This window comes from Doryrhamphus excisus, chromosome 3, assembly GCF_030265055.1.
Source record: "Doryrhamphus excisus isolate RoL2022-K1 chromosome 3, RoL_Dexc_1.0, whole genome shotgun sequence".
In the NCBI taxonomy this organism is placed as follows: domain Eukaryota; kingdom Metazoa; phylum Chordata; class Actinopteri; order Syngnathiformes; family Syngnathidae; genus Doryrhamphus; species Doryrhamphus excisus.
This window is the reverse complement of record NC_080468.1, coordinates 26,616,829-26,641,678: the sequence shown is the minus strand read 5'-3', so window position 1 is coordinate 26,641,678 and position 24,850 is coordinate 26,616,829. Positions and strand designations below refer to the sequence as shown.

Below are 24,850 nucleotides of genomic sequence, written 5' to 3'. Positions count from 1 at the left end.
CTCGGGGGTGCTGGAGCCTATCCCAGGGTGTCTTTGGGTGAGAGGCGGGGTACACCCTGGACTGGTCGCCAGCCAATCACAGGGCACATATAGACAAACAACCATTCACACTCACATTCATACCTATGGACAATTTGGAGTCACCAATTAACCTGGAATGTGGGAGGAAACCGGAGTACCCGGAGAAAACCACGGGGCGAACATGCAAACTCCACACAGAGATGGCCGAGGGTAGAATTGAACCCTGGTCTCCTAGCTGTGAGGTCTGCGTGCTAACCACTAGACCACCGTGCCGCCCGTCTGTGCTAGTATTTTTCAGAAAAATAAACCACATGGTGGCACTGTTATCTGACTTGAAATTTCTCACAACCCGTAGGGGGTGCCATGTTATGTTATGTTATGTTAAGATATGGAATGGCTCTTGCCATTACTTAACACAAGATGGCGGAGGTAGCTGAGGACAAAGGTCAAGTGTGTCCCAGCTAGTGTTGCTCAATCCCAAATATCTGACAGCTAGCTAGGTAGATCGGAGATGAGTTAAATTTAGCGTAAACCCACTCCCCCCCCCCCACGTCATCTCTTTAATCCAGGCCTGAAGTCAACAAGCTGTTTCTTAGTGGAGGGTGACTGAGGCAATCGCAGGTAAACAGCGCCTGCGGATGTCCTCGGCTATAGGAGGTGTTGGATTCCTGCAGATGCAAGTGTCAAAAGTGGACGTGTCTCTACAGATAGCATGTTACTGTCTTTACACACACAAGCACACACACACACACACACACACACACAAGGGGGTGTTGCAAAGAGGACTGGCCTGACTGGATTCACCGCAGCGGCTTAACAGATCTTCAGTGACACACATCTCTGAACACGTTGCATTCTTACAAATCAAATAATTGGATACTGACGACATTCGCCTGGATTTCAATTACCGCCTTTTGTATACGTGTGTGTGTGTGTGTGTATGTGTGTGTGTGTGAAACTGACATTGTTATACCTGTCAAGGCAGGTAGACGTACACCCTTCCACATTCTTTCTACCACATGGACTTTGGTGTCCATGTTGTTTCCAACCCAGTGCCATGCTGGAGGAACACGTCTGTGACTCACAAGAACGAGCACAAACAAACTTACAAACTTACTTCTGGATACTCGCACCAGCTCTGCAACACTGAAGACTCCCGACTTGACGAAGCTGTCCTCCAAATAGACTGTCAAGAGAAGCACAGGGACATGTTGTGTATTCATTCTTGATGACGCAAGCGCAAAAACAGCAAGGAGCTCCTGTCATATTCAGGATCTTTGACTAGTATTTTTGCAGTATTTTTGCTCCTTAAAAACCGCAAGAGATGTGATTATTTGGTGTATACCAGGGGTCTCAAACTCAATTTACTTGGGGGGCCACTGGAGCTAGGGTCTGGGCGAGGCTGGGCCGCATCAGGTTTTCAAAAAAAACACATTTATTAAAAACTGAAAAATTAATAAACTTTGCTTTTGTTCCGATTTTCTACAATAAAAGCTCTGATAAAACATTCCACTGTTCTCAACTATCTTAATTTTTATTTTTCTCCACAAAATAAGATGAAAAATAAATAAACAAATCAAGAATAAAGAAAATCAATCAATCAGTAATAAATAAATAAATATAATAATAATAATAAAACGGCAAATAATAAAAACTTAAGAAACCACATATAGTTGGTGGGTAGACAAATTATTTTTTTCAGATTAAAATGAACAAAGCATTATTAGAGCCCTGTAGACATGACAAAACACGACTATAGTCACATTTATACTCTTTTTATTTACAACATATTGCACAACTGCAGGGTCTTGAGACACATGCTAACTCGCAAACTAGAGAGCTAGCGACCTAAACGGTAGCCTTCAAGTTATTTCCTTTAAACTTAAAAAGCCAAAAACCTACCACTTCCACACGGATAGGGAGGATAACTATTAACAGTTATTTAACCTTTAACATGAACATTAATCAAACGTAATAATTTTTTCTGGGTACATGATACCATACAGCATCCATATCAAACTTGCGCGGGCCGCACTAACATTAAACTTTCATATCAAGGCGGGGGCCTCAAACTAGTGTCCTGCAGGCCACATTTGGCCCTTGGGCCGCGTGTTTGAGACCCCTGGTGTATACCGTCACTTAAAATCACTTGAAAAAAGAAGCAATTAGATAAATGATTACAATATGGCAGGAGCCAATAAAAAAGACCCCCGACCCCACTTTAGACTCTACTTCAAAGAAATGCTCCTCAAAGATCCTCTATGTAACAGGAGCGGATGTTATAGAGCACTGAAGCGGGTGATGTGATGGTTGCCATGACAACCACACATGCCAGCTTCCTATCCAAAATGGAACGAAAGCTGTTATTTGAAGGTGCAATGACATGATGTAAAGTATTTAAGTGGCCTATCTTAACTCCATCACAGCCCGGCAGATCATTTATTTCAAGACGCGTTAGTTAACACCTGCCGCATTCCCCAGCACACACACTTCCTGGCCGTGGCGGCCACGCTCATCGCTGGCTGTCAGTCACGTACGACGAGCAGCGAGGTTATTCACGCTCAAATGAGTCAAAACGAATGCGGACGGCTTTGAAGCGGCGCCAGGAGCGCCTGGCCTGTGCCAGAAATCCAGGCAGCGGCTCGGTTTGGCATGGACCAGGCCCCGATGCTCCAAGTGAGCCAATGGCGTAGCGGCCTCCCAAGCCTGAGTCACTGGCTGGCTGGCATATTTGCCTTGGCACCAACGTCAGCAGAACCTGCTCTTGGAGGTAGAAGGCTAATTATACTATTTTCATTCCATCACCGTGACGACACAAGCAGGAAACTGTCAGGGAATATAACGTCCCCCTCAGCTCTCAAGTGTCCTTCATGGGCTTTTTTTTTTTTTTTTTTTGAGGACAATTCAAATTTTATTACCAATAAAAATTTTATTCCCGCACAGTCCGTGCAATTTTAAAAAGTGCGACCTCAGCTTGCGGATGTCAGCAGTGATTTTAAGTTGCTATTATCTTTACACCAGATGTGTCACTTTGACTTATATAGTCGCTATTGATGGGGCCTCTTTTTTTTATTACACTTAAAAATGGCCATTTAGCCCGCCGGCCTGTGTTTTCTTCACGCTTGACTGCAGATCAACACATTTTCAAGCAGATAAATCCCCGGGGGCAGGGGGCATATGTTGTGTATGTGCAGGGAATTAACTGTGGAGGAACAAAGGCCCAGTGAAGTGTAGGAAGGATGACTGCTACTCCACATACCTGGAAGAGGGTTCTTGCCTTGCTCATTGTTACTGGGACTTCCTGACTGCTGCTGGGAGTCTGCAAGAACATTGAGAGAGGGTGGGGGAGAAGGGTTGGGGGGGGTTAGTCGTGCTTGAACAGCTTGACAATACAAAAACATAATCATTTGCTTTAAAGCATTCAGTGCTCTTTTTAAGCATCTACTGCAGAAATAATAGCCAAAGACACTCGGGACTTTCTGTAAAAATGCTAGTCAAAGATCCTGGACTTTTTTTAAATCCACTAACTAAAGTTTTGTTTGTTTTCTTCCATTCCCTTGGTCTTAAAAGTAATACATGCATGAATGTTAATGCACAATTTGGTGCTGATCCATTGAAGCATTGTTTGGCCTTGGCAGAGGTCTGCGGTTCTGATTACGCTCACTTCCAACTCCTTCCCGGAGGCCAGAATCATTTTCTTATCTTGCCGTCAAAAAAAAGAGTGTTTGCATTATCATTTAAAAACGTCTTTGTGGAGTCGTGCTGCAGTCAGTGCAAGGTACGAGTACAGAACAAAACCCAAGTCGAGTACAAGCATCAGTGGAATTCTTTCCACTGCTTCCGAAGTGCGAGAGCTTTGCTATTTACCTCAAAGCCTCTGTGAGAGGGAGAATTTCTCATCTGTCAGCAGTTCCTGCTCTGCTCGGGCAGCGACAAAGGGCGTTTACCGCCTTTTGCATGGCGTAACATATAAATATCAGCTTTCAATTAAGACTGGATACAAGCGTGTTACACAACGTCTGCAAGCAAACACGCAGCGACGTAAAAATCACAGAAGCGAGAGAGAGACGATGAATTCAGATACCCTCCACTTGCAACAACACTCCTTTTCCTGCCTGGCGCTCTCACGGGCTGCGTGAAAAGGCAGCGGAACTGGAGGGAAGTAAAAAGGTTGAGAGATTTATCCATTGCTTCATTCCTCTCTCTCTAATATGTTCTATCATGGGCGGCCTGGGATAACATGCAATAAGACCGAATCAGTCTTGGCCAAAAATAAACAAAAGTCGCTTATGGACACCAAAACCATTTTCAATCAATCATCTCCCCGACTTCTTTGCTCAAAAAAGATGTACAGGCTTTGCTACACATCCTAAAATAGAGCTCCGTCAACAATACGTCAAGTCAGCTCCAGATGTGGCCCGTGGAATTTTTGTTTTTCTCTAGCGAGAAGGCTAACCTAGCATGATGTTGCAGTTAAAATAGCAGTGTAGCTCCCACAGTCATGCTAGTTCAGTACAGAAGGTTTATTTCAAATCTGTACACAACTGTATTTACAAAACAATGAAATTGAAGCGCGGCACGGTGGTCTAGTGGTTAGTGCGCAGACCTCACAGCTAGGAGACCAGGGTTCAATTCCACCCTCGGCCATCTCTGTGTGGAGTTTGCATGTTCTTCCCGTGTATGCATGAGTTTTCTCCGGGTACTCCGGTTTCCTCCCACATTCCAAAAACATGCTAGGTTAATTGGCGACTCCAAATTGTCCATAGGTATGAATGTGAGTGTGAATGGTTGTTTGTCTATATGTGCCCTGTGATTGGCTGGCAACCAGTCCAAGGTGTACTGGTCGCCCTTTTTCGTGAGGAAAAAGCGGTAGAAAATGAATGAATGAATGAAACTGAAGCGCCGAAGAACTGGAGTCTGAGGCGGAGTGTCGAATTTGGGATAAAAACTTGATTTTTCTTGCAAACATTAACTTGCACTCTTTGCTACGTAAAGACATGAAAGACATGAAAGCCCCGTCTCTCAACCACAACAGGAAGCGGAAAACCCCCGTCCGGGTGGCAACACCTCCCCTATTGATAGTTCCGGGGTGAATTATGTCCCCGGTAACGTACCACTACAAAACAATGATTTGAAAAAGGGATGGATGACGCAAAAGCTTTTAAAATTCCAATCCCACCGTTTTGACTATTTGCTAACGTCTGTGTGTTACCTTGCTGTATGTGATATACAGCATTTATTACGTTGGAACGAATCGTGATTCTCAGAGACACACCCTTCCAAGAGACTATTGTGTTATTAGATTGATTTCAAAGAAAAATACAGGACCTTTAAATGCTTCCTAAATATGGAAAAACAAAAATTACGCTCCGAGGCTCCCCCTACTGGTGTGAAGTGTTACTCCCTTTTCTAACCAGTGTGCTGTATCTAAATCCACAAGGTTTCTTCATCATAAACACCTTTTTTGCATTTAGCGTTGGATTCGATCGCGGCGGTGGAGAATTTTGGTGCAGCATGGGTGTGGGTACGCTGCGTGACAAAAAAAAAAACGAGCAGATGGCGGAGGCAATTAGAGATCCCAGGCAGCATCTTCCAGCAGGAGGCCCCCACTGCAGCACCGGGAGACGCCACCTGGATGACTCAAGGTGGGGACACCAGCATATGGCGCATCTGCCGGGCTTGCACCGCAGCCGGAAACACCTCCTCTATTGCGTTACATTTCACCTTTGACCTTGCTAGGAGATGCAAGTGTATTGTTTACGCTTTTGAGAGAAAGTCTTGAAATGCATTGGGAATGCTGGGATGACAGCGAGGTGTGTTCAAATGTGCGCCAATCCCATAGTACTCAAATAAATAGTAGGCTAACCTGTAAATAAACAGTTGCGGTGGAGAAGGCTGGTCTTTGCCCTGGGAGCTTGGTGTACACACACACACACACACACACACACACACACACGCAAGCGCGGCGATGTTCCAGAAACAACATTTCTTGGCACCATCAGCTCCTGCCACTTGTTTAAATAAACAACCGTGAAGGAAGTGAAAATACAGTATGAATGCCATTATCTTCCGAGTGCACAACAGAAAGCAAACAAAGTTTTTTTAAAAAGTTGCGATCAGAGAGAATTGTGGGTATTTTGGATGTGTGCACAACTTGTTACACCTTCTAGTCGAGCGGGATATTTATCATACCACAGTAATAATTAGCCCAATTAGGCTTTAATGGAAACAGAAACGTGGCTATAGCCTAGCTTGTGTGGTTCCTCCACACCCAACTCGCTTGGATTTTATAATCACTTAAAAACACACATCGCACACATTCCCCCTGAACTACCCACTCATTTTTTTTGGCATCATTCTGTTTCCATTAAAGTGCACACGCACATCAAATTAGCCACATAGTTTAGGGAACTTTTTTTTTTTCCTTCTCCCTTGACAGCAGCGGTCCATGTTCCTAACCCGCAAACACTTGCAGACATGTACAGATATCCTCCACACACACACACACACACACAAAAGAAGTGCGCACGCGCAACACGCACACAACAGATGCATACCGCTGTCGACATTTCAGGAGGAGAAGCCTGCCTGGCAGCCATTTTATGCTGAGCGGGGTTCTGTGCACATGTATAGCACTGTGGCTGCCAGAGGCCTGGGTCCCGAGCCAAGATGTATTTCAGCAGCCGAGCGGCGCAGGGAAGGCAGGGTAAGAGGGGGGGGGGTGGACTTCCCAACAGAAGTCGGGAGCCAGTAAGAGGGCCAGAAAATATCTGGCTAATTACGCGGCTCTGATGTGTAATGTTTCCACAATACAGCTGCTCCCGAGTAAATATTTGATGTAGCCCCGGCACACTTTCTGCTCCTCTCGCTTTTTTGCCTTCCTACACCCCGCTCGGGCCCTCCTCACCTGGAAATGCGTGTGCAGGTCATGCAAGTCTTGACGGCGTTCATAAATGACTCCACATGCATGCTTGTGTGTGATGTCCTCCTGCTTTCTATCGCTCGCAGCCCTGCAGGATGATCTCACGTTTCTCGGACAGCTTCCAGCAGCCGGCAAAACCTGTTCTCTTCTCTAAATCTTCCTCTGCCTTCATCTCCTTCATTCATTCATTCATTTTCTACCGCTTTTCCTCACGAGGGTCGAGGGGGTGCTGGAGCCTATCCCAGCTGTCTTTTGGGCGCGAGGCGGGGTACACCCTGGACTGGTGGCCAGCCAATCACAGGGCACATATAGACAAACAACCATTCACACTCACATTCATACCTATGGACAATTTGGAGTTGCTAATTAACCTCGCATGTTTTTGGAATGTGGGAGGAAACCGGAGTACCTGGAGAAAACCCACACATGCACGGGGAGAACATGCAAACTCCGAAGGTGGAATTGAACCCTGGTCTCCTAGCTGTGAGGTCTGTGCGTTAACCACTAGACCGCCGTGCCGCCCCAATCACACCATCCTTTCTAGTAAATTTTACAATATATAATACAATTATATTCAAAATGAAATGATATAATGGGACCGCAGAGAGCCGGGCTGCGCTGTATTTGTTTACAGAGTAGATTCCGACTATTTCTACTTCCTGTCCCTTACTTAATATGTACCATGTGGAAACTCACAAAACGCCACTGACAAATCCAATTACCAATACATATACTGTTTCACTCCTACTTTTTAAAATGTCTATCTGCATTGGCGGCCTTCCCTCTCTCTATCTCTGTGTGTGTCTTTATCTCTTTGTCTATCTCTCGCTTTCTCGCCCTCCCCGCCGCTTTGTTGTCTAAACAAAGTGGCCTTTATCAGGATGAGCCGCAATCCAAACAAAAGATCCGGGCAAAGGAACCTTCCCCTCAGCAGAAGAGGAGACCGTCATACCGTGCCAGCCATTGTGTGCCAGGCCTGCCAACTGGCGATGCCACCTCCCCCCCCCCCCCGCCCTCTCTGTCGCATAGACATCTGAGTGCCAAACAACCCCGCCCCCCTTTTACCCCATGCAGACTCGTGTGGCATTCAGCGGCAACCCGACCTGCCCGGAAAGGGGTATTTCTTTCATGACTGTATTTGTTAGTGTAATTCTTGCAATGCACACAAAAGAGTGAAAATATGGATACACGGATGTTAAATTTGACCATCAAAAACATGGCCGCCATCGGGCAAAATGTGTTAGCCACCCGTGAATCATGATTATGTTCCAGTTAGACCACACCACTCTCATTTAGCCACAATTGCTAAATATTTGTTCATAACCGGAAGGCGTTATTTTTGCCTTAAAAGGGCATACCTGATCCTCCAGATAGAGAACCCTATCAAATGACCACCAACGGAGAATCCGATGGAGCGGGATGAATGCCTCAGACACGTATCTTTTGTGTGGGAGATACACAAAAGACACCGCACTCGTGCACACACACTGTGCAACCCCAATGGCACTCTGCAGACGGCATTCATGCGCTCAACTCTCATACATGTTAAAACACGCGTGCTTGACATCTATGTGCGGTGCCTCACGGTGAGCGACACTGACAAAAAAAAAAAACATGCATACAACACAACATGACATCTCATCTGTCCTGTAAAAAAAAAAAAAATTAAGCAGGCCCCCCCCCCCTCAACCCACCGCCCCCCTTTCCCGCCCTCTGTGTGTCTGTCATTTTCTCATAAGGTGGTCTTTCCTGTTGCTTTATTTCAAATGACATTCATCTGCTACATCCATCCATTGGTCACTTTTCTCTCAACCAATGAATGTAGCTTGATTGCTTTTAAAGACACGGGACGGAAAGGTCCCTACAGTTCGTTTATTTGAAGTAAAATTAGTCCATGCATCAAGATAAACTTCATTAACATCATAAAAACACAACATATTCTATGCCACTTATGCTCATTATTAACTTCAGTAGAAGGCAAGGTACACCCTGGACTGGTTGCCAGCTAATCACAAGGCACGTAGACCAGGGGTCTCAAACTCAATTTACTTGGGGGCCACTGGAGCTAGGGTCTGGGCGAGACTGGGCCGCATCAGGTTTTCCAAAAAAAAAAAAAAAAAACGCATTTATTAAAAACAGAAAAATGAATAAACTTTGCTTTGGTTTTGATTTTCTACAAGAAAAGCTCTGATAAAACATTCCACTGTTCTCAAATATCTTAATTTTTATTTTTCTACGCAAAATGAGATGAAAAATAAATAAACAAATCAAGAATAAAGAAAATCAATCAGTAATAAATAAATAAATATAATAATAATAATAAAACAGCAAATAATAAAAACTTAAGAAACCACATATAGTTGGTGGGTAGACAAATTATTTTTTTCAGATTAAAATGAACAAAGCATTATTAGAGCCCTGTAGACATGACAAAACACGACTATAGTCACATTTATTCTCTTTTTATTTACAACATATTGCGCAACTGCAGGGTCTTGAGACACATGCTAACTCGCAAACTAGAGAGCTAGCGACCTAAACGGTAGCCTTCAAGTTATTTCCTTTAAACTTAAATAGCCAAAAACTTACCACTTCCACACGGATAGGGAGGATAACTATTAACAGTTATTTAACCTTTAACATGAACATTAATCAAACTTAATAATTTTTTCTGGGTACATGATACCATACAGCATCCATATCAAACTTGTGCGGGCCGCACTAACATTAAACTTTCATATCAAGGCGCGGGCCTCAAACTAGTGTCCTGCGGGCCGCGTGTTTGAGACCCCTGGTTTACAACCTTTGCAAATTACAGAAACTTTATCAACTTAGTTTGAATTGCAATTCGTGATTGAATATTTGAAAGTACAGGAGGCTTTCTGAGCATATGCGCTTCACGAGTACGCAGCGCCGGCGGTCTCATCATCATTCACAAGCGCCGCCGTCACCCACGTCTGGTCTGTGAGAAAGCGAGAAGTTCACATCTGTGCTTAAAACAATGGCGGTCCTCAATGGCGGAGCTGGACAAACAATTAGCTTTGTCGCTGTGTAATTGACTGGCAGGGCTGGCTGGCATTTACATTGGCCCGCTGTTGCCACCCTGCCATTCAGCGGCGCGGGGGCCACAATGAATGGGTCCATACAGGAGGTTGGGAGGTTGGCGGTGTGAAGACACCGCTTTCTTTCTCCAGTGTGGCAAACCTCCAAAACGGAGGAAGGAGAGAAAGTGACGAGACTTCGGGTTTAATTATGCATGCGTGTATTCTCGTTCATTGTAGTGGTGGGAAGGGGTTGCCCAAGGAGGGGGGGGGGGGGGGGGGGGTAGACAGAGCCAATGACCAATGGCATTCCGCAGTGGTATCCCTCCTCCTGGCGTGCACACAAACACACAAGGAGCAGTCTGGGAGCGAGCCGCCATAGGCTAATGAGGTGACACTCACCGTCTGGAGGCTAGCCAAAACAGTCCATTAACTCCTCGCCACTAGTTAAGAGGAGAAGAAGGAGCAAGGTGGCTGCGGGGAGGAGTAAAGAGAAGTGCGGCGGGAGAAAGAAAAAAAAATGGAGGAGAAGGAGGGGCCTTTCAGGATGTGAGGGTGGGGGGTATTTCTGCAGTTTTGTAGTTGTGAATAAAGCGGCGGGGAGGGGGTGTGGGGAGGTTGGGGTGCGCCCGTGCACGAGCGCTCACTGTCGGCGATTATGCTACATTCCTTTAGGAGAGCTCTGATGAAGAGGAGGGTTGGGCAGTAAACGAGCACAAGAGACCAGGACAAGGCAGATAGAGACCCCCCCCCAACCACCCCACCACCCCCCCCAGTCGGGCAGACAGACCTTTGACAGAGGAGCTCTGTGAGTCGGCCTTTTCATCTCCTCAACCCCCCTATACAGTCGGATAATTATGAGACAAATGCTGCGGACCCCTGCTGCTTGAGTGGCAACGGGCATGGGAGGCCGGGAACACAGAGAGGGTTCAAACCTGCACGTCTCGACTGGTCCGCAGGGAGGGCCGGGAAAGGATGTGCTGATGCATTTTAAGGGGGTCTGGGAAATTCCCCCCCTAGTCTCCCCAAGGAGGAGCTGAAAGTTCAGGACAGTGCGAGACAGGCTTAGCGGGTGTTCGGGTTTGGTCTGTAGACTTTTTCAAAAATAATAATAACAAAAATAACTATTTACATTGGGCGGCATGGCGGCCGAGTGGTTAGCGCGCAGACCTCACAGCTCGGAGACCAGGGTTCAATTCCACGTGTTCTCCCCCGTGCATGCGTGGGTTTTCTCCAGGTACTCCGGTTTCCACCCACATTCCAAAAACATGCTAGGTTAATTGGCGACTCCAAATTGTCCATAGGTATGAATGTGAGTGTGAATGGTTGTTTGTCTATATGTGCTCTGTGATTGGCTGGCGACCGGTCCAGGGTGTACCCCGCCTCTCGCCTGAAGACAGCTGGGATAGGCTCCAGCACCCCCGCGACCCTCGTGAGGAAAAAGCAGTAGAAAATGAATGAATGAATGAACTATTTACATTCCTATTGTTATTACTAATATTTACCGATTTAAAGTCCCATATATACTATATTATAAATACCCACTCCATAGATTTGAACAGGAATGAACCACATAGTTGTCTTATTTCCACACTCAGCTGACATCTGAACATCACCAGTCAGGCCGTCATGTTTATGTGTGTGTGTGTGTGTGTGTGTGTGTGTGTGCACCAGTGATGTCAGCAATTGTCGCCACTTGTGACGGCGCCAGGCCTTGCAGCCAAGAGGAGTTTCCCACTGGCAGAGCAGCCCTCTGAAGGCGAGGAGACCGCATGGGTGCGCCCTCCTCCGGGTCCCAAAAAAAAAATGGCCTCTATCCAGCTGGGCAACAGGCCACCGAGGATTCCGACCATCCCATCCCTGCCGCTCCCCCCCCCCGCACAAACACACAAACAGGACACCTTGGCGTGAAAAGATTGATGCAATCGCCACATCTAAGAGCACAAGTTGGCGGGAAACACATAAAGAAAACAAAGCGTGCACTCAGTCAGATGATATTTGCTGGCACGACGGCCTCCCTTGGAAATGGGACATGGGGTGGAAATGTGTGTGTGGGGTGGGGGCTCAACCACAGAGTTTAATGTGTCATTACGAGCACGAAAACAGACGAGTGACATTGCCAACAGATGTTATTTCTGCCATTACAGTCAAGCTGCAGGTGCACGTATAAGAAGGCCTCATTGCTGTAGCATGTCGCCGCATCAGCACTTTCTCAAGCTGTCATATGGACATGCATCACGGCGTGGAAGCTAAAAGCGCCCTGAATACATTTTTATGTCACTGTGTCAAAAAAACTCCGCTTGTGCAACACACCTTCTGGCGAGGTGTGGGTCAGTCCTAATCATACCCACACCTTCCTAGACTTCCAACAGGCGCCATAATGACTTGGAGGAGGCCTGCCAGTAAAAAGCATCCCCCCCCCTCATTGTTAATGAGCTTGCCCAGAATCAAAACTGGCTATAGATGGAACAGAAGAAGGTCCATTTGTCATAAAAAATGGTTCTCACATAACTGGAGGGGGGGGGGTGCCCGTCACAAGGTCACCGTGCTGGCAATCGTCCAGACACTGAGAAGATCATCTTTGGTCTTTGTGCTTGTTGGTCCCACATGTGCGGCTGAGGTGGAAAGCACGTTTGGGAAGGGGGAAGGGGGAAGGGGGAAGGGGGAAGGGGGGGTGAGCACATGAGCAGCACACGACACCTACCCAGATATCTCAACATGCAGGTTTAACAGCAACTGTATGATTTATAAAACTACTACTACTAACTACTAACACTAACAAAGCTTTCCACGTGCGTGTCGCTCGCCCACCAGTAGAGTTGAAATCACGACTGGTGCGTGTTAGGTGTGCATCAGGTGTGTTGTATGTTCCACTCACCGGTGTGTGTGTGGAGATGATTGCAAGATGGGTGTCCTGGCTTCCTACATCTCCTATGGTTATCATGGCCAAGGCGCATTAATGTTGGTTTCGCTATGCCGCCATGTGTCTACGGACGTAGGGGGAACCACAGTGTACTGCTGGAAGGACATATGATATGATATGCTCTATAGATACAGTACATATGTCACCTATTATTTATGGACCATTATTTTGAAAATATCACAAAAAATGTTTCACTGCACTTTATTTTGATAAGCATACACGGGCATCACCTGGCTCGTTCCTGTCCCACGGGCAAGCCAACATCATCACAACTTTTAAAGTGTCACTTAAAAATCTTGCTGTCTTGTTATCAATACTTATGGCTTGTTTTCATAACACCACTTGTGTGCCAAAGTTGTGCAACAGAAACAAGTAGTGTGTACTCTATAAAGCAGTACTTCAGTAACAGGTCGCTCACCAGCCGATGTTGAGTACTTGAATACAAAGCATACAGTATTTGCTTCACCTTTTCGTGTTCTATTCAAACATAACACCAGTGACAAATGAGTACACTGAGTGGAGATGATGGACAAAACAGACCGATCGGTCGATTGAGGAGTACCACAAGTGGATCAGACATTTTGATGAGCCGGTATGGTGGAGACCGGGATCTGGTGATGTCATACTATGCACATTAGATGAGTAAATTTACTCCCATCAAAAACTTTCAATCAGAGTGATGATTTTTGTCATTTACAGCAGGGGTCTCAAACTCAATTTACTTGGGGGCCACAGGAGCTAGGGTCAGGGCAAGGCTGGGCCGCATCAGGTTTTCCTCCCCAAAAAAACGCATTTATTAAAAACAGAAAAATATACAAACTTTTTCAGTGCTTTGGTTCCGATTTCTACAAGAAAAGCTCTGATAAAACATTCCACTGTTCTCAGATATCTTAATTTTTATTTTTCTGCACAAAATAAGATGAAAAATAAATAAACAAATCAAGACTATAGAAAATCAATCAATCAGTAATAAATAAATATAATAATAATAATAATAATAAAATGGCAAATAATAAAAACTTAAGAAACCACATATAGTTGGTGGGTAGACAAATTATTTTTTTCAGATTAAAATGAACAAAGCATTATTAGAGCCCTGTAGACATGACAAAACACGACTATAGTCACATTTATACTTTTTTTATTTACAACATATTGCGCAACTGCAGGGTCTTGAGACACATGCTAACTCGCAAACTAGAGAGCTAGCGACCTAAACGGTACCCTTCAAGTTATTTCCTTTAAACCTAAATAGCCAAAAACTTACCACTTCCACACGGATAGGGAGGATAACTATTAACAGGTATTTAACCTTTAACATGAACATTATTCAAACTTAATAATTTTTTCTGGGTACATGATACCATACAGCATCCATATCAAACTTTGCGCGGGCCGCACTAACATTAAACTTTCATATCAAGGCGGGGGCCTCAAACTAGTGTCCTGCGGGCCACATTTGGCCCGCGGGCCGCGTGTTTGAGACCCCTGATTTACAGTATGCTTTTATCGCTAACCATTTTTAAGCTACAACCAACGTCAAAACTGAAAAAAAAAAACCTCTGGCCCCTTAAGGGTTAATGAGGAGTCAGTGCCTACTAGCCACAAAGCTCACCGCACGCCAATGTATAATGTATGTACAGTATAGTATAGTATATACCAGTATAATCAGCACAGGGTCCATTATTATCCATCATGTCTGTGCCCCCCCCCCTCCATGAAACAAATGTGAGTGGTAGCCATGTGCGTATCCCTCCTCTGCTATTTAGGACAACATTGTAAAGGCCTTTGTTTCAATATTATTTCTGGGCTGGTGCCAGAATGCCAGGATGACACCCAACAAAGACATATGTCATCAGGCTCCATCTGGCACATTTGTGTTTGTTTGCAGCAACACTAAACTTTCATTTTTTAGCATTTGTAAAGTCGGCGAGGCTTTCAATGTGTGTTTGGTGGTAATGTTCCCACGAGGCTCCCCGGCTATAATCTGCTGAAATATTTGCACAGATGACGGCAGCAGTGACTCTGGAGATGGAGTGCTCACTTTTTCCCTTCACTTTTTTAGCCTGACAACAAGAATCCCCCCCCACCACACTCTCTCACACACACACACACACACACACACACAGTCAGCACTCACACACCTCCCACCAGCCTGCATGAGCTTCACAGTGTTCCTTCCTGCAAGGATTGGTCCAGTCAGAGCTACACCGCAGGGGCCTTCACACCCGCCTCTTAAGTAATAAATGCAGTTCAGTTTCTTTTTAACTTTCAGACATTGGGTAGCAATCAAGAAAGTGGCAGCTGTTTACGCATTTGAAGCCTGACTTGATTCTCTGGTTCCTTTGTGAACACGCCTGCAGCAATGTACAGTTTACCTGCAGGCACACATTACCAGCGTTGGGAGTAATTCAATACGCCTTACTATTCTGACCTTAACACATCAACAGCAGTGCTCACTCCTAACATCTCAAATCAAAAAACGCTTTCTCGTTCACCACCAATCATACGCGGGGGTGAGGCCTGTCACGATAATCTATCATCTATCTCAACCACACAGGCTGGATGACATGAGGGTTCGCTGTGCATCTGTCAGTATGCATTGGTTCTACTGTGGAATGCCTTGTGAGACAGCATATGCTAACATGAATGAAGGCATAGAAGTGATGGAATATTTCGGTTGACCCGATATGTTGCATTTGTTTGAAAGTAGTGACGAGGAAGAAGGGGAACACGACTAACTTGTATACACACCTGAAACACACAACCATCCTTACTGAGGCATTTGGTCGGCAAAGTAAATATAAACAAAACAGCGCAATATGGTGCGCGCTCACAGACAGTGTCGCTCGCTACATTGCAATGGGGTTGAAAAGCCAACATTTGGGAAATGTTGCAAATGTTTGACAGACAGTATGAATAGACAAGTACTATGTTTAGGTTATAATAGTGATTTTTTTGTTTAAGTACAATATTTGCTAAAAGAGACTGACATTCCATTTGTTTTCACAAAGCGTTTTTTTTTTTGTTTAATTTAGTTATAAGCTCTTGACATTCCAATTAGAACATTGCAAAAACTGTTGAGAAATTAAAGTGTTGATACGCTGTCCTCATTACTATGCCATATAATTAAAAATGTTGTCAATAATATTCATTGTGGCCGATAATATGTAGGTTATTATCAACTAGCAAAACGTTCCATTAATCATTGATGTGGGAAACTATTTATGGTAAACATCAGATATTTGAAGGTTTGTCAAAATTGTAACAACATGATGACTCAAGCGGCACGGCGGTCGAGTGGTTAGCGCGCAGACCTCACAGCTAGGAGGACCAGGATTCGATTCCACCCTCGGCCATCTCTGTGTGGAGTTTGCATGTTCTCCCCGTGCATGCGTGGGTTTTCTCCGGGTACTCCGGTTTCCTCCCACATTCCAAAAACATGCTAGGTTAAATAGCGACTCCAAATTATCCATAGGTATGAATGTGAGTGTGAATGGTTGTTTGTGATTGGCTGGCCACCAGTCCAGGGTGTACCCCACCTCTCGCCCAAAGACAGCTGGGATAGGCTCCAGCACCCTCGTGAGGAAAAAGCGGTAGAAAATGAATGAATGATGACTCAACTTGAGTGAATGACTAATTATAGCGCCTGTAGCTAATGACTTTTCTAAAGTCATTTGTCCGACGCTACACATTGGAGAGAGGCACGCTACATCTACAGTTGTCTACCTCCGCCTCTTGAGAGGGTCGTGTCAAACAACACTCTCACTGCCGACACCGGTTTGTGCGGCTGGCAGCCCTGCAGAGGCACTTCCTGTTCGCGGCGCGGGGCTCGATCCAAGCCACTTGAACTTGGCAGGGTCTACCTGGAAACACAACCGAGCGCCATCCACTTCCCTTTTTCACTTCTTAGCAGGCCCAAATGCAGCAGCTGAGTCAGCCACATCACTACAAATCTGACATCTGGGTATCCATGACGGATGTTTTTAATTGCATGGTCAGGCCATAATTACAGCACATACAGTATAGTCATAGCAAGGGACATTTATGTTTTATGGTAAAATGCTTTAGCAGATATGCTAGCATTCAGGTTTATGCAACTGGCATCAAATTGGAATTAGTAGCATAGTGGATATTTCCTGACTTTCACTTTTAATGTGCACCATTACAACCATGTTGGTAGAACACGGATCTCCTCTATGTATGAGGTGTGTTATGTTAAGTTGGCTATCAGCCAGATATAAATGAGCGTAAATTAAACCGCTCGGTGATTAAGGGTGCAGACGAGTCCGAACATTTACGTGGGTACGTGGATCTGACAAATCTTAAGTGACTCTGATTGAAATGTAGAATAACTACAGCTTCTGTTTGGATATTAAACACAGCGAAGACTGGCTTTAATGGGAACACCGAGGTAGGTTACATTGCAATGTGTGAGCAATATTGAGTTGTGGTCTCCTATAGAGCAGCTACACACAATAACCCGCAGAGAAAACTTTCTAGACTTTTCAGAATCTGCACCTATTCTAGGTGAATTCCCTGCCAAAATGGTCGGTTTTAATTTATTCCACCCACGGCCCGCCTCCAGGCATGCCCACTCCGCTGTGATTGATCACAATTGGTCACCATCAAAGTGATTCCTAACTATGAACCATAAAAGAAAGTCCACCCCTCTGTGACATCACAAAGGAATGGTTTAACCACGCCTTTTAAAACCACGCATTTTGAGCCATCCCAAACGTCTTCCAAATCTCATTATCGGAAACATTCTAACTCTATTTATAGGTCAGAAAAGTGGATGAAACATAATAGGTCCCTTTTCATGTGTGCTTCCAGTAATGCCTTGTACACTTCCACCTCCATGTTACACTGTGTTATCATTCATAGTAGCAATGCCATAGTTCACAGTCTGATTTTTGGTTTATTCTATCTATTTATCTATCTTATCTATCTATCTATCTATTATATCTGGTTTATTTTCGCGATACAGCTTTTCTCCAAATCTCATTTTAATAAGACTTGTGTGTGTACCAAATTTGGTGGCGATTTGAACACCCTTTTGTAAAGAGTACATTGAGCCAAATTTCAAGTCAATCCGACTTTTGGGGTTTAATAAGAGCACCACTATGAAAAATAATAGCAACACAGACAACACAGTTTGTGCACATAGTCATGTGATACTAGAACAATATATAGGAATGTACAAGAATGTACAATATATAAGAATTAGATATATCTTATGGGACGTTATGCAGAAATGACTTTTATTTGGTAAAAATGTGGTTACAGTATGTGTTGTTGTGCCACCTGTTGCTTTGGCATGTGCTCTATACAATACATGTGGACTTACATACATGTGTTTAGTTTAATGCAAAAGTGGAGAAAGGTGTTTTAAATCTACCTGTGTAAGTATGGCAATGTGTCCTTGGAGTAACAGCAACTGCTTTTGAGGAGGCGGGGAAGTTATACTGTAGGCACAAAGACTCCATTTACAATGAGTTGTGCATACAAGGTGACTTTTTTTATTCTATCAATTGAGCGAGAATTACACAGATCATATGACACCATATGGAATTCTTTTTACACATAATGTATTTCCTTTGCAGGCACTGTGAAAGGCGAGGCCCACAGGGAGTCCTCTTTAGGTGGCGGGGAGAGAGGAAAAAAAAAAGGTTGTATGTATGGAAAGGAGGGAGGGCTGGTGGGGGGGGGGGGGGTGGAGGCGGGGGGGGGGGGTCGAGGGGTTTAGTAGGGGGCGGTCCAAGCACGCTCAGCGAAAATATGCCTCATGCACTCGTTGAACTTGGGGCCTGCGCGGGCTTCTCTGAAGGTTACAGGAGAGGCCTGTGCAGAGACGAGCAGGAAAAAGAAGCCATGCAGCAGCTCTCCACACACACACACACACACACACACACATACACACACACACCTTTTTCTGGTGAAGACCTCCACCCTCCTCCCTGCTATCCCGAGTGAAAAATCTGAAATACATTTTTTTTCAACTTCATATTTACCCTGCAGCACACAACATTTACTCGTCTGCCTCCCGTGCGAGCGTCTGCTGCTCAGATAACAGAAAGAAGCAGCGAGCAAATCGCCTTTGACACCCGGCTTCCTTCCCTCCTCGGAGCCTGCCGGGATCCGAGGAGGCGTGTATCCGCTGCCGCGCCCCCGAGCCCTCGGCCCACACAAAGGTAGGAAGCGGGCGCCGGAGCAGGGCGCATTGTGACGAGGAACACTAAATCACCTCTTGTTTTATCCAACGCTATGTTTACGCATGTTTTGGCTCACTGGAAACTATAAAGACAACAAGGGTCTTGTAAATACTGAAGGGGGGGGTGCTTGAAAAAAGCCTGCTAGCTAATTGAGTGCACGCTGCTGCTTTGTTATGAAATAAAACAAGAAAAAAATGAAGGCCGACATACAGGTCTTGAACGCATTGCCTATTATGGAAGAGAAAATGACAGCTTCTTCTGGAAATGCTTTCTACAAGATACCAGAGTGCATCTACTCAGAGGTCAGGGGTCACTGTCGAGCTCTTCAACACCACACTCGGCACACACCACTTCACGGAGGGCAGTAAAGAAAAAGTAGGCTTCACTACACAGCTTAAAATCATTTCACATCTTAAACAAACGCCTTCCAATGAACTGTCAGGCAGCTCCATATATGGGAGTTGGAAGTTTCATCATTCTAATGTAATGTTAGCGCTGTATGCTATGCTAGGGTTGCTAACGTTTGTGTCCTCCTGTCACACCATGTGACATATGGAATATATTATGTGCATGGAAGCACTGAATTGTCCAAAATATGCCAAAAAAGTGAAGAATGTCATTTAATGAACCATTCATGGGGCCAGACCCATGAATGAAGCTGGGTAGTGTTGGTGTTACTATTCATGAAACCAGAAGAACGTGAGTTAAAAGCACAATAAAGCAAATATTGTGAAGCGAGAAGGCAAAGCAAGCAACCAGTCCGACACCAGTCCTAGTTTAATTGGCATCCCATCAAAGGATGATACCACATATCATCTATGTAGACCTCGGAGATGCAGATGAACGCCGCCTTGTCCCAACCCATGCACAGTGACCATGTCCACAACAAACTGCAAGGCGGTAAAAATGGAATGCAAACACGGTTCCCCTGGCTGACACAATGGCATGCTTTGGACTGGCGGAAGAAGGGGTCAAAGGGAAACAGGTAGTAAACACAAGAACTGAATGAACTGGTCACTTGGACTTTTCATCAAGAATTAGCAAACCGTTAACACCTCATAAAAGAGCCACTTCTCCGCTTTACAACAGATTTGAGCTGTGTTCATACAAACAGAGCTGGAGCTTATCTACTGTGGCTGTGGGGAACAGTACAGTGCTCAGTACACAAATGGCGAAAGGTGAAGGTAGGGTCTCTGTTTGGGAACAAAGGGCCTTCCTGGTAAAGTACGTCAAGATTTTCCCACTCTGGAAGTTGTTTTCAAAAACATTTCAGGTCACCTGGAACGCTGTTCCCATCATAGAAACAATTCCGTGTGGATAGCATCTATCTTTTGTATGCTACGTATCATACAGCTCATTCGATACTCAGTAAAGCAAACTGAACATCATTTAAACTGTTGACACAAAAGTTCAGCAGTTTCATGCTTTGCATGTCACTGTACCCAAAATGAACTCTGTAGATTCGTTTTGAAAAACGAGGATCTTGATGCCTGGAGTGCAAAACCAGCCTAACCTGACCGAGCACGTCTCATTTCCCTAAGTTCACCTCAGCGAGCGCCGAAACGAGCGTCTTCGCCAAACATCATCTACGCTTCCTAAAAAACACAGGAGTGGCGCAGGTGCCGTGGAGAACACACCGGATTCCAACAGCAAAGGTCACCGGGTGCGTTCATGTAAACAAGGTCAAAATAGGAGTATTTTTAGGCCATGTGACACATTGACTGTACAGCGCTGAGGAGTGGCAGGCGAGGAAGGGCCGATTCATCACGAGGACGGCGGATCATGAATCGTATTGGGGATCAAATACCCGCCGTTTTCTCTGAGTTAATATTTGCTCGTCTTTGCGGTGATGAGCTCAAGTGCCTCGTTAGAAGCCAGTGAAGATGACAGTAGTGGGGAAAAGCATGGACGCTGCCTTTTAAAGAAACAATAAGAAATAGCCCCAAGGTTCCCTCCTCAATCTAAGCAATGCCACTTAAGTTAAGCTCTCAAAGCACGCACCACTGGCACTTGAGACATGAAAGGGCAGCTGCGGCGTTTGGTTTACATTATATTGGAGTGCTTTCCATGTTGCGGCCGGAGGGATAAGCATCAGCAGAGGTTTATCTCTGTCAGTCCTCTATGGAATATGTAAACACCGCCAGTAATCAGCGCCGCAGGGGAAAATACACTGCAAGGAGTGTTTTAAAGGAGACAGGACATATCACCCCGCAAGTTTCTTAGCCTCAACGTCTCCGGCACCGGGTTGCAACATGGCGGCGATTCAAAAATGATTTAGCGTCCTGGAGCCAAAAACAATGGCGGCCCTTAAATCTCAGCGAAGCCTGCCTCTCGCGCTCATTCCCCGAGGCCCATGAAAGAGCGCTCTGTGCGCAGCGCGAGATGACAGACGCTCGCTTGAAGATAAGTCCTCCTCAGTGACTCCTTACCCTGCCCATGCCCACCACGGATAGAGTCATGTGAAAAAATGAGGACACCCCTTTGGTGTAAGTCTTCATGTCTGCATGTGCTATTACACTACAAAGTTAGGTTGAGTTGAAATGACTGAATATGACTTGATAGGACGTCGATACGCCATACATCCCATTTCCAGTACATAACACTGGTAGGGCATTTAGACATAAAAGAAGCCATGAAGGAAGTATCAGAGGTTGACAACCAGACATCACAATCAGTATGAGCGCTCCCGTCTGAATGAGACCCCCCCCCCCCCCCCACCCCCCTCACCAACCCACCACCACCACCAAATGCTGCCCGCATCCGCGCAACCAAAACTAGCTCTCGCTGCCGTTCCTGCAGGCTTCTGCTTTCAATTTGACGAGTGCGGGCCCGCGTAATAATGGCTTCAGCGTTTTTTTTGCGGTCTGCCGACACATATGGTCCGTGCAGCGATCTGCTTGTGGGCAGAGCGAGACGGAACACACAGCTCCAGGGGGAACGGGGCTGCATGCAGTTACAGCGAGGAGGAGGAGGAGGGGAGCTCTGTGGGTTTTATTATGGCTATCTAGAGATTTGGGCTCCTGGCGGGGGCCACGCCGCTTACATGCAGTGCATCACGGCTAAGCGTTAGACCAATATTTGCTGCTACAGTTAGCTTTCTAGTTGAAATATGTACGGGTGGGCGGATTGATCTATATATAGCAGTAGTACAATAAGATCAATATTTTTCTGTTCTCGTGTACATTAATTTTTTGTTATGTTGCGGGGCGGCACGGCGGTTGAGTGCTTAGCGCGCAGACCTCACAGCTAGGAGACCAGGGTTCAATCCCACCCTCGGCCATCTCTGTGTGGAGTTGCATGTTCTCCCCGTGCATGCGTGGGTTTTCTTCCTCCCAAATGGCTAAATACACTAAAATGCGAGATGCATTCACACTCGTCACGAGGTGTCACTAAAGTCACTGTAATGTTTGGTGAGACACACACACACCAAGATTTATATCACATAATAAAAATCCTGAAAAATAACAAGCTACTGTTAAGATTATAACCCTCACCAAGCTCAAACTCAACTCACTTCCTGTCCGCCGGCCACTCAGCTGCCTAGGGAACACATTTATATCAACACACACCAGTATGTATGTCTAAAATGGCTTAGTTACTCTTACTCTTAATACAACTGTGAGAGCGGGCTGCACGGCGGGGCAGACCTCACAGCTCGAAGACCCGAGTTCAATTCCACCCTCGGCCATCTCTGTGTGGAGTTTGCATGTTCTCCCCGTGCATGCGTGGGTTTTCTCCGGGTACTCCGGCTTCCTCCCACATTCCAAAAACATGCTAGGTTAATTGGCGACTCCAATTTGTCCATAGGTATGAATGTGAGTGTGAATGGTTGTTTGTCTATATGTGCCCTGTGATTGGCTGGCCACCAGTCCAGGGTGTACCCCGCCTCTCGCCCAAAGACAGCTGGGATAGGCTCCAGCACGCGACCCTCGTGAGCAAAAAGCGGTAGAAAATGAATGAATGTTGTTACGGCAACAAGTCCTTGAACACAAGGAGTTATTTCTCAACTTCAATAGTGTTTCAAACCACCTTTCAAAGGTCATTTCAGACGTCCACAATTGTGCACATGCACTGTATTAATAACACTACAATACAGTATGTGCTAGAGTGTAGGCTAACCGGAAAATATATGTCAAGCGAGGTGAAATTGTGACATAAACTTTGGACCTTAACCAAACAACAACATGCTAACTGAGCTTCCACTATATTTACAGTTTGCTGTGCAAGAGGTTTACTAGCCAACGGAAGAAGGAATTGCTGGTTTGTCATTTATTTAGCTGAATCAAGTCGTCACGGCAATGAATGTTTTTTGACTGCAAATACAGGGCCCAAGTTCCAGGTTCTTTAAGAACACACTGAGCCAACTGTACACCCAAAGTCCAGTATGTTTGGCTACAGTCAGCTTCAGCTCTCTGATCCCTACTCGAGTTCCACCGCTGGAAGACGTGGGTCAGGACACGGTATGATTGTAACGTCGTCACAGACATCACTGCAGACCTTAATGACGTTACAAAGCAATGCCACATTCGCTTACCCTTGTGTGCATTTAATCAATGCAAGTAATTCATGTTAGCTACCACCTTGCACAAGAAAAATAATCAGAAGGACTCAAAACAAAACTGGAAAGAATCCACAGAATCAAGCCAATTGCAGGAATACAGCAAACATGTAAACGTGATGTGCTAATTTGAACACTAATGCCATTAGCTTCTACCTAAACACATGTCGAGCTAGGCCATGAGAGGGTCACATGATGACAAAATACAAACAAGATGGAACCATATCCCAAAAGTCACACTTGGACCGTGGGGGATTGCCTCATGGCTAGGACCGTCTGCTTTTACCCTTCCATCAAAACAGATGCTTGAGGTTGACGGCGAGGCCTTCAGCTCCGCAAGGATGAAACCTGAGAGGGACGGAGGGGGAAAATAGAATTGTCTGACCTCATTCTGACAATAAGAGACCCTGTTTCACAATCGCTGTTTATACAGGTGGCGGGCTAGTTCACATGCAGCACATCGGCATGAATATTCAGCCACTCACACCCCCCCCCCCCAAAAAAAAAAACGCCTCGACATCCCGCCCGAATGTTGTTGTTTTTTTTTTTTTTCACTTTCTAACATTTAGTTTGAAAGCCAAAGTTACACAATCAACCCTCCAGCCGCTGCTCCCTCCTGGAAGGGCAGCCTCTCGTTGGCGCGCATGTTTGGCTGCCGCGACTACATCCACTTGGCCACAGTTCAGGCCCGTGGAAGGCTACAACAGCCCCAAGGTGGTGGGCCCGGACACCCCCTTTTGTTTATGCAATGCCACGCTAATGCCAGCACAGCAATACAAGAAACGGTTTTATCAGGATGGATTTTATTTCAAAACAAGACAAGTTTAATTTCACTTTCCTTTATGACTGAAGGCCCTCATCCGTGTGGTTTGAATGGGACAATGCTAGCTGCTTATTAATAATTCTAATCACATATAGCTTTAAAAAAAAAGGGAACACAAGCATACAACAGCTGGTAGCTAAACATACTGAAGTCATTGTTCCAAATGCGAAAGTTAAACGCAGATTAAATGCAATTACAGTCTGTTTATCTAAACCACAACAAGCCAGGAAGAAAAAAGAAAAAGAAACCATTGCCATTGTTTCAGGCTCTGCACCATTAAATAGATGTTCCTCATACCAAAACAAAACATATGTTGAAGTCATAGACAGAAACATAAGGATGGGAAC

The 24,850-nt window shown here is 45.3% G+C and overlaps 1 protein-coding gene across 9 annotated transcripts in view; it reads right to left on the bottom strand.

The window, feature by feature from the left end:
- LOC131125402 (nuclear factor 1 B-type-like) overlaps positions 1 to 24,850 on the bottom strand; it is a 62,191-nt gene that overhangs the window by 23,571 nt on the left and 13,770 nt on the right. For all 9 annotated transcript variants that reach the window (XM_058066932.1, XM_058066934.1, XM_058066931.1 and 6 more), the window contains exons 3-4: positions 3,281 to 3,340; positions 1,139 to 1,207 (exon numbers count right to left, since the gene is read on the bottom strand). In XM_058066932.1, the coding sequence (XP_057922915.1) occupies positions 1,139 to 1,207; positions 3,281 to 3,340 (129 nt within the window). The remainder of the gene's footprint in view (positions 1 to 1,138; positions 1,208 to 3,280; positions 3,341 to 24,850) is intronic.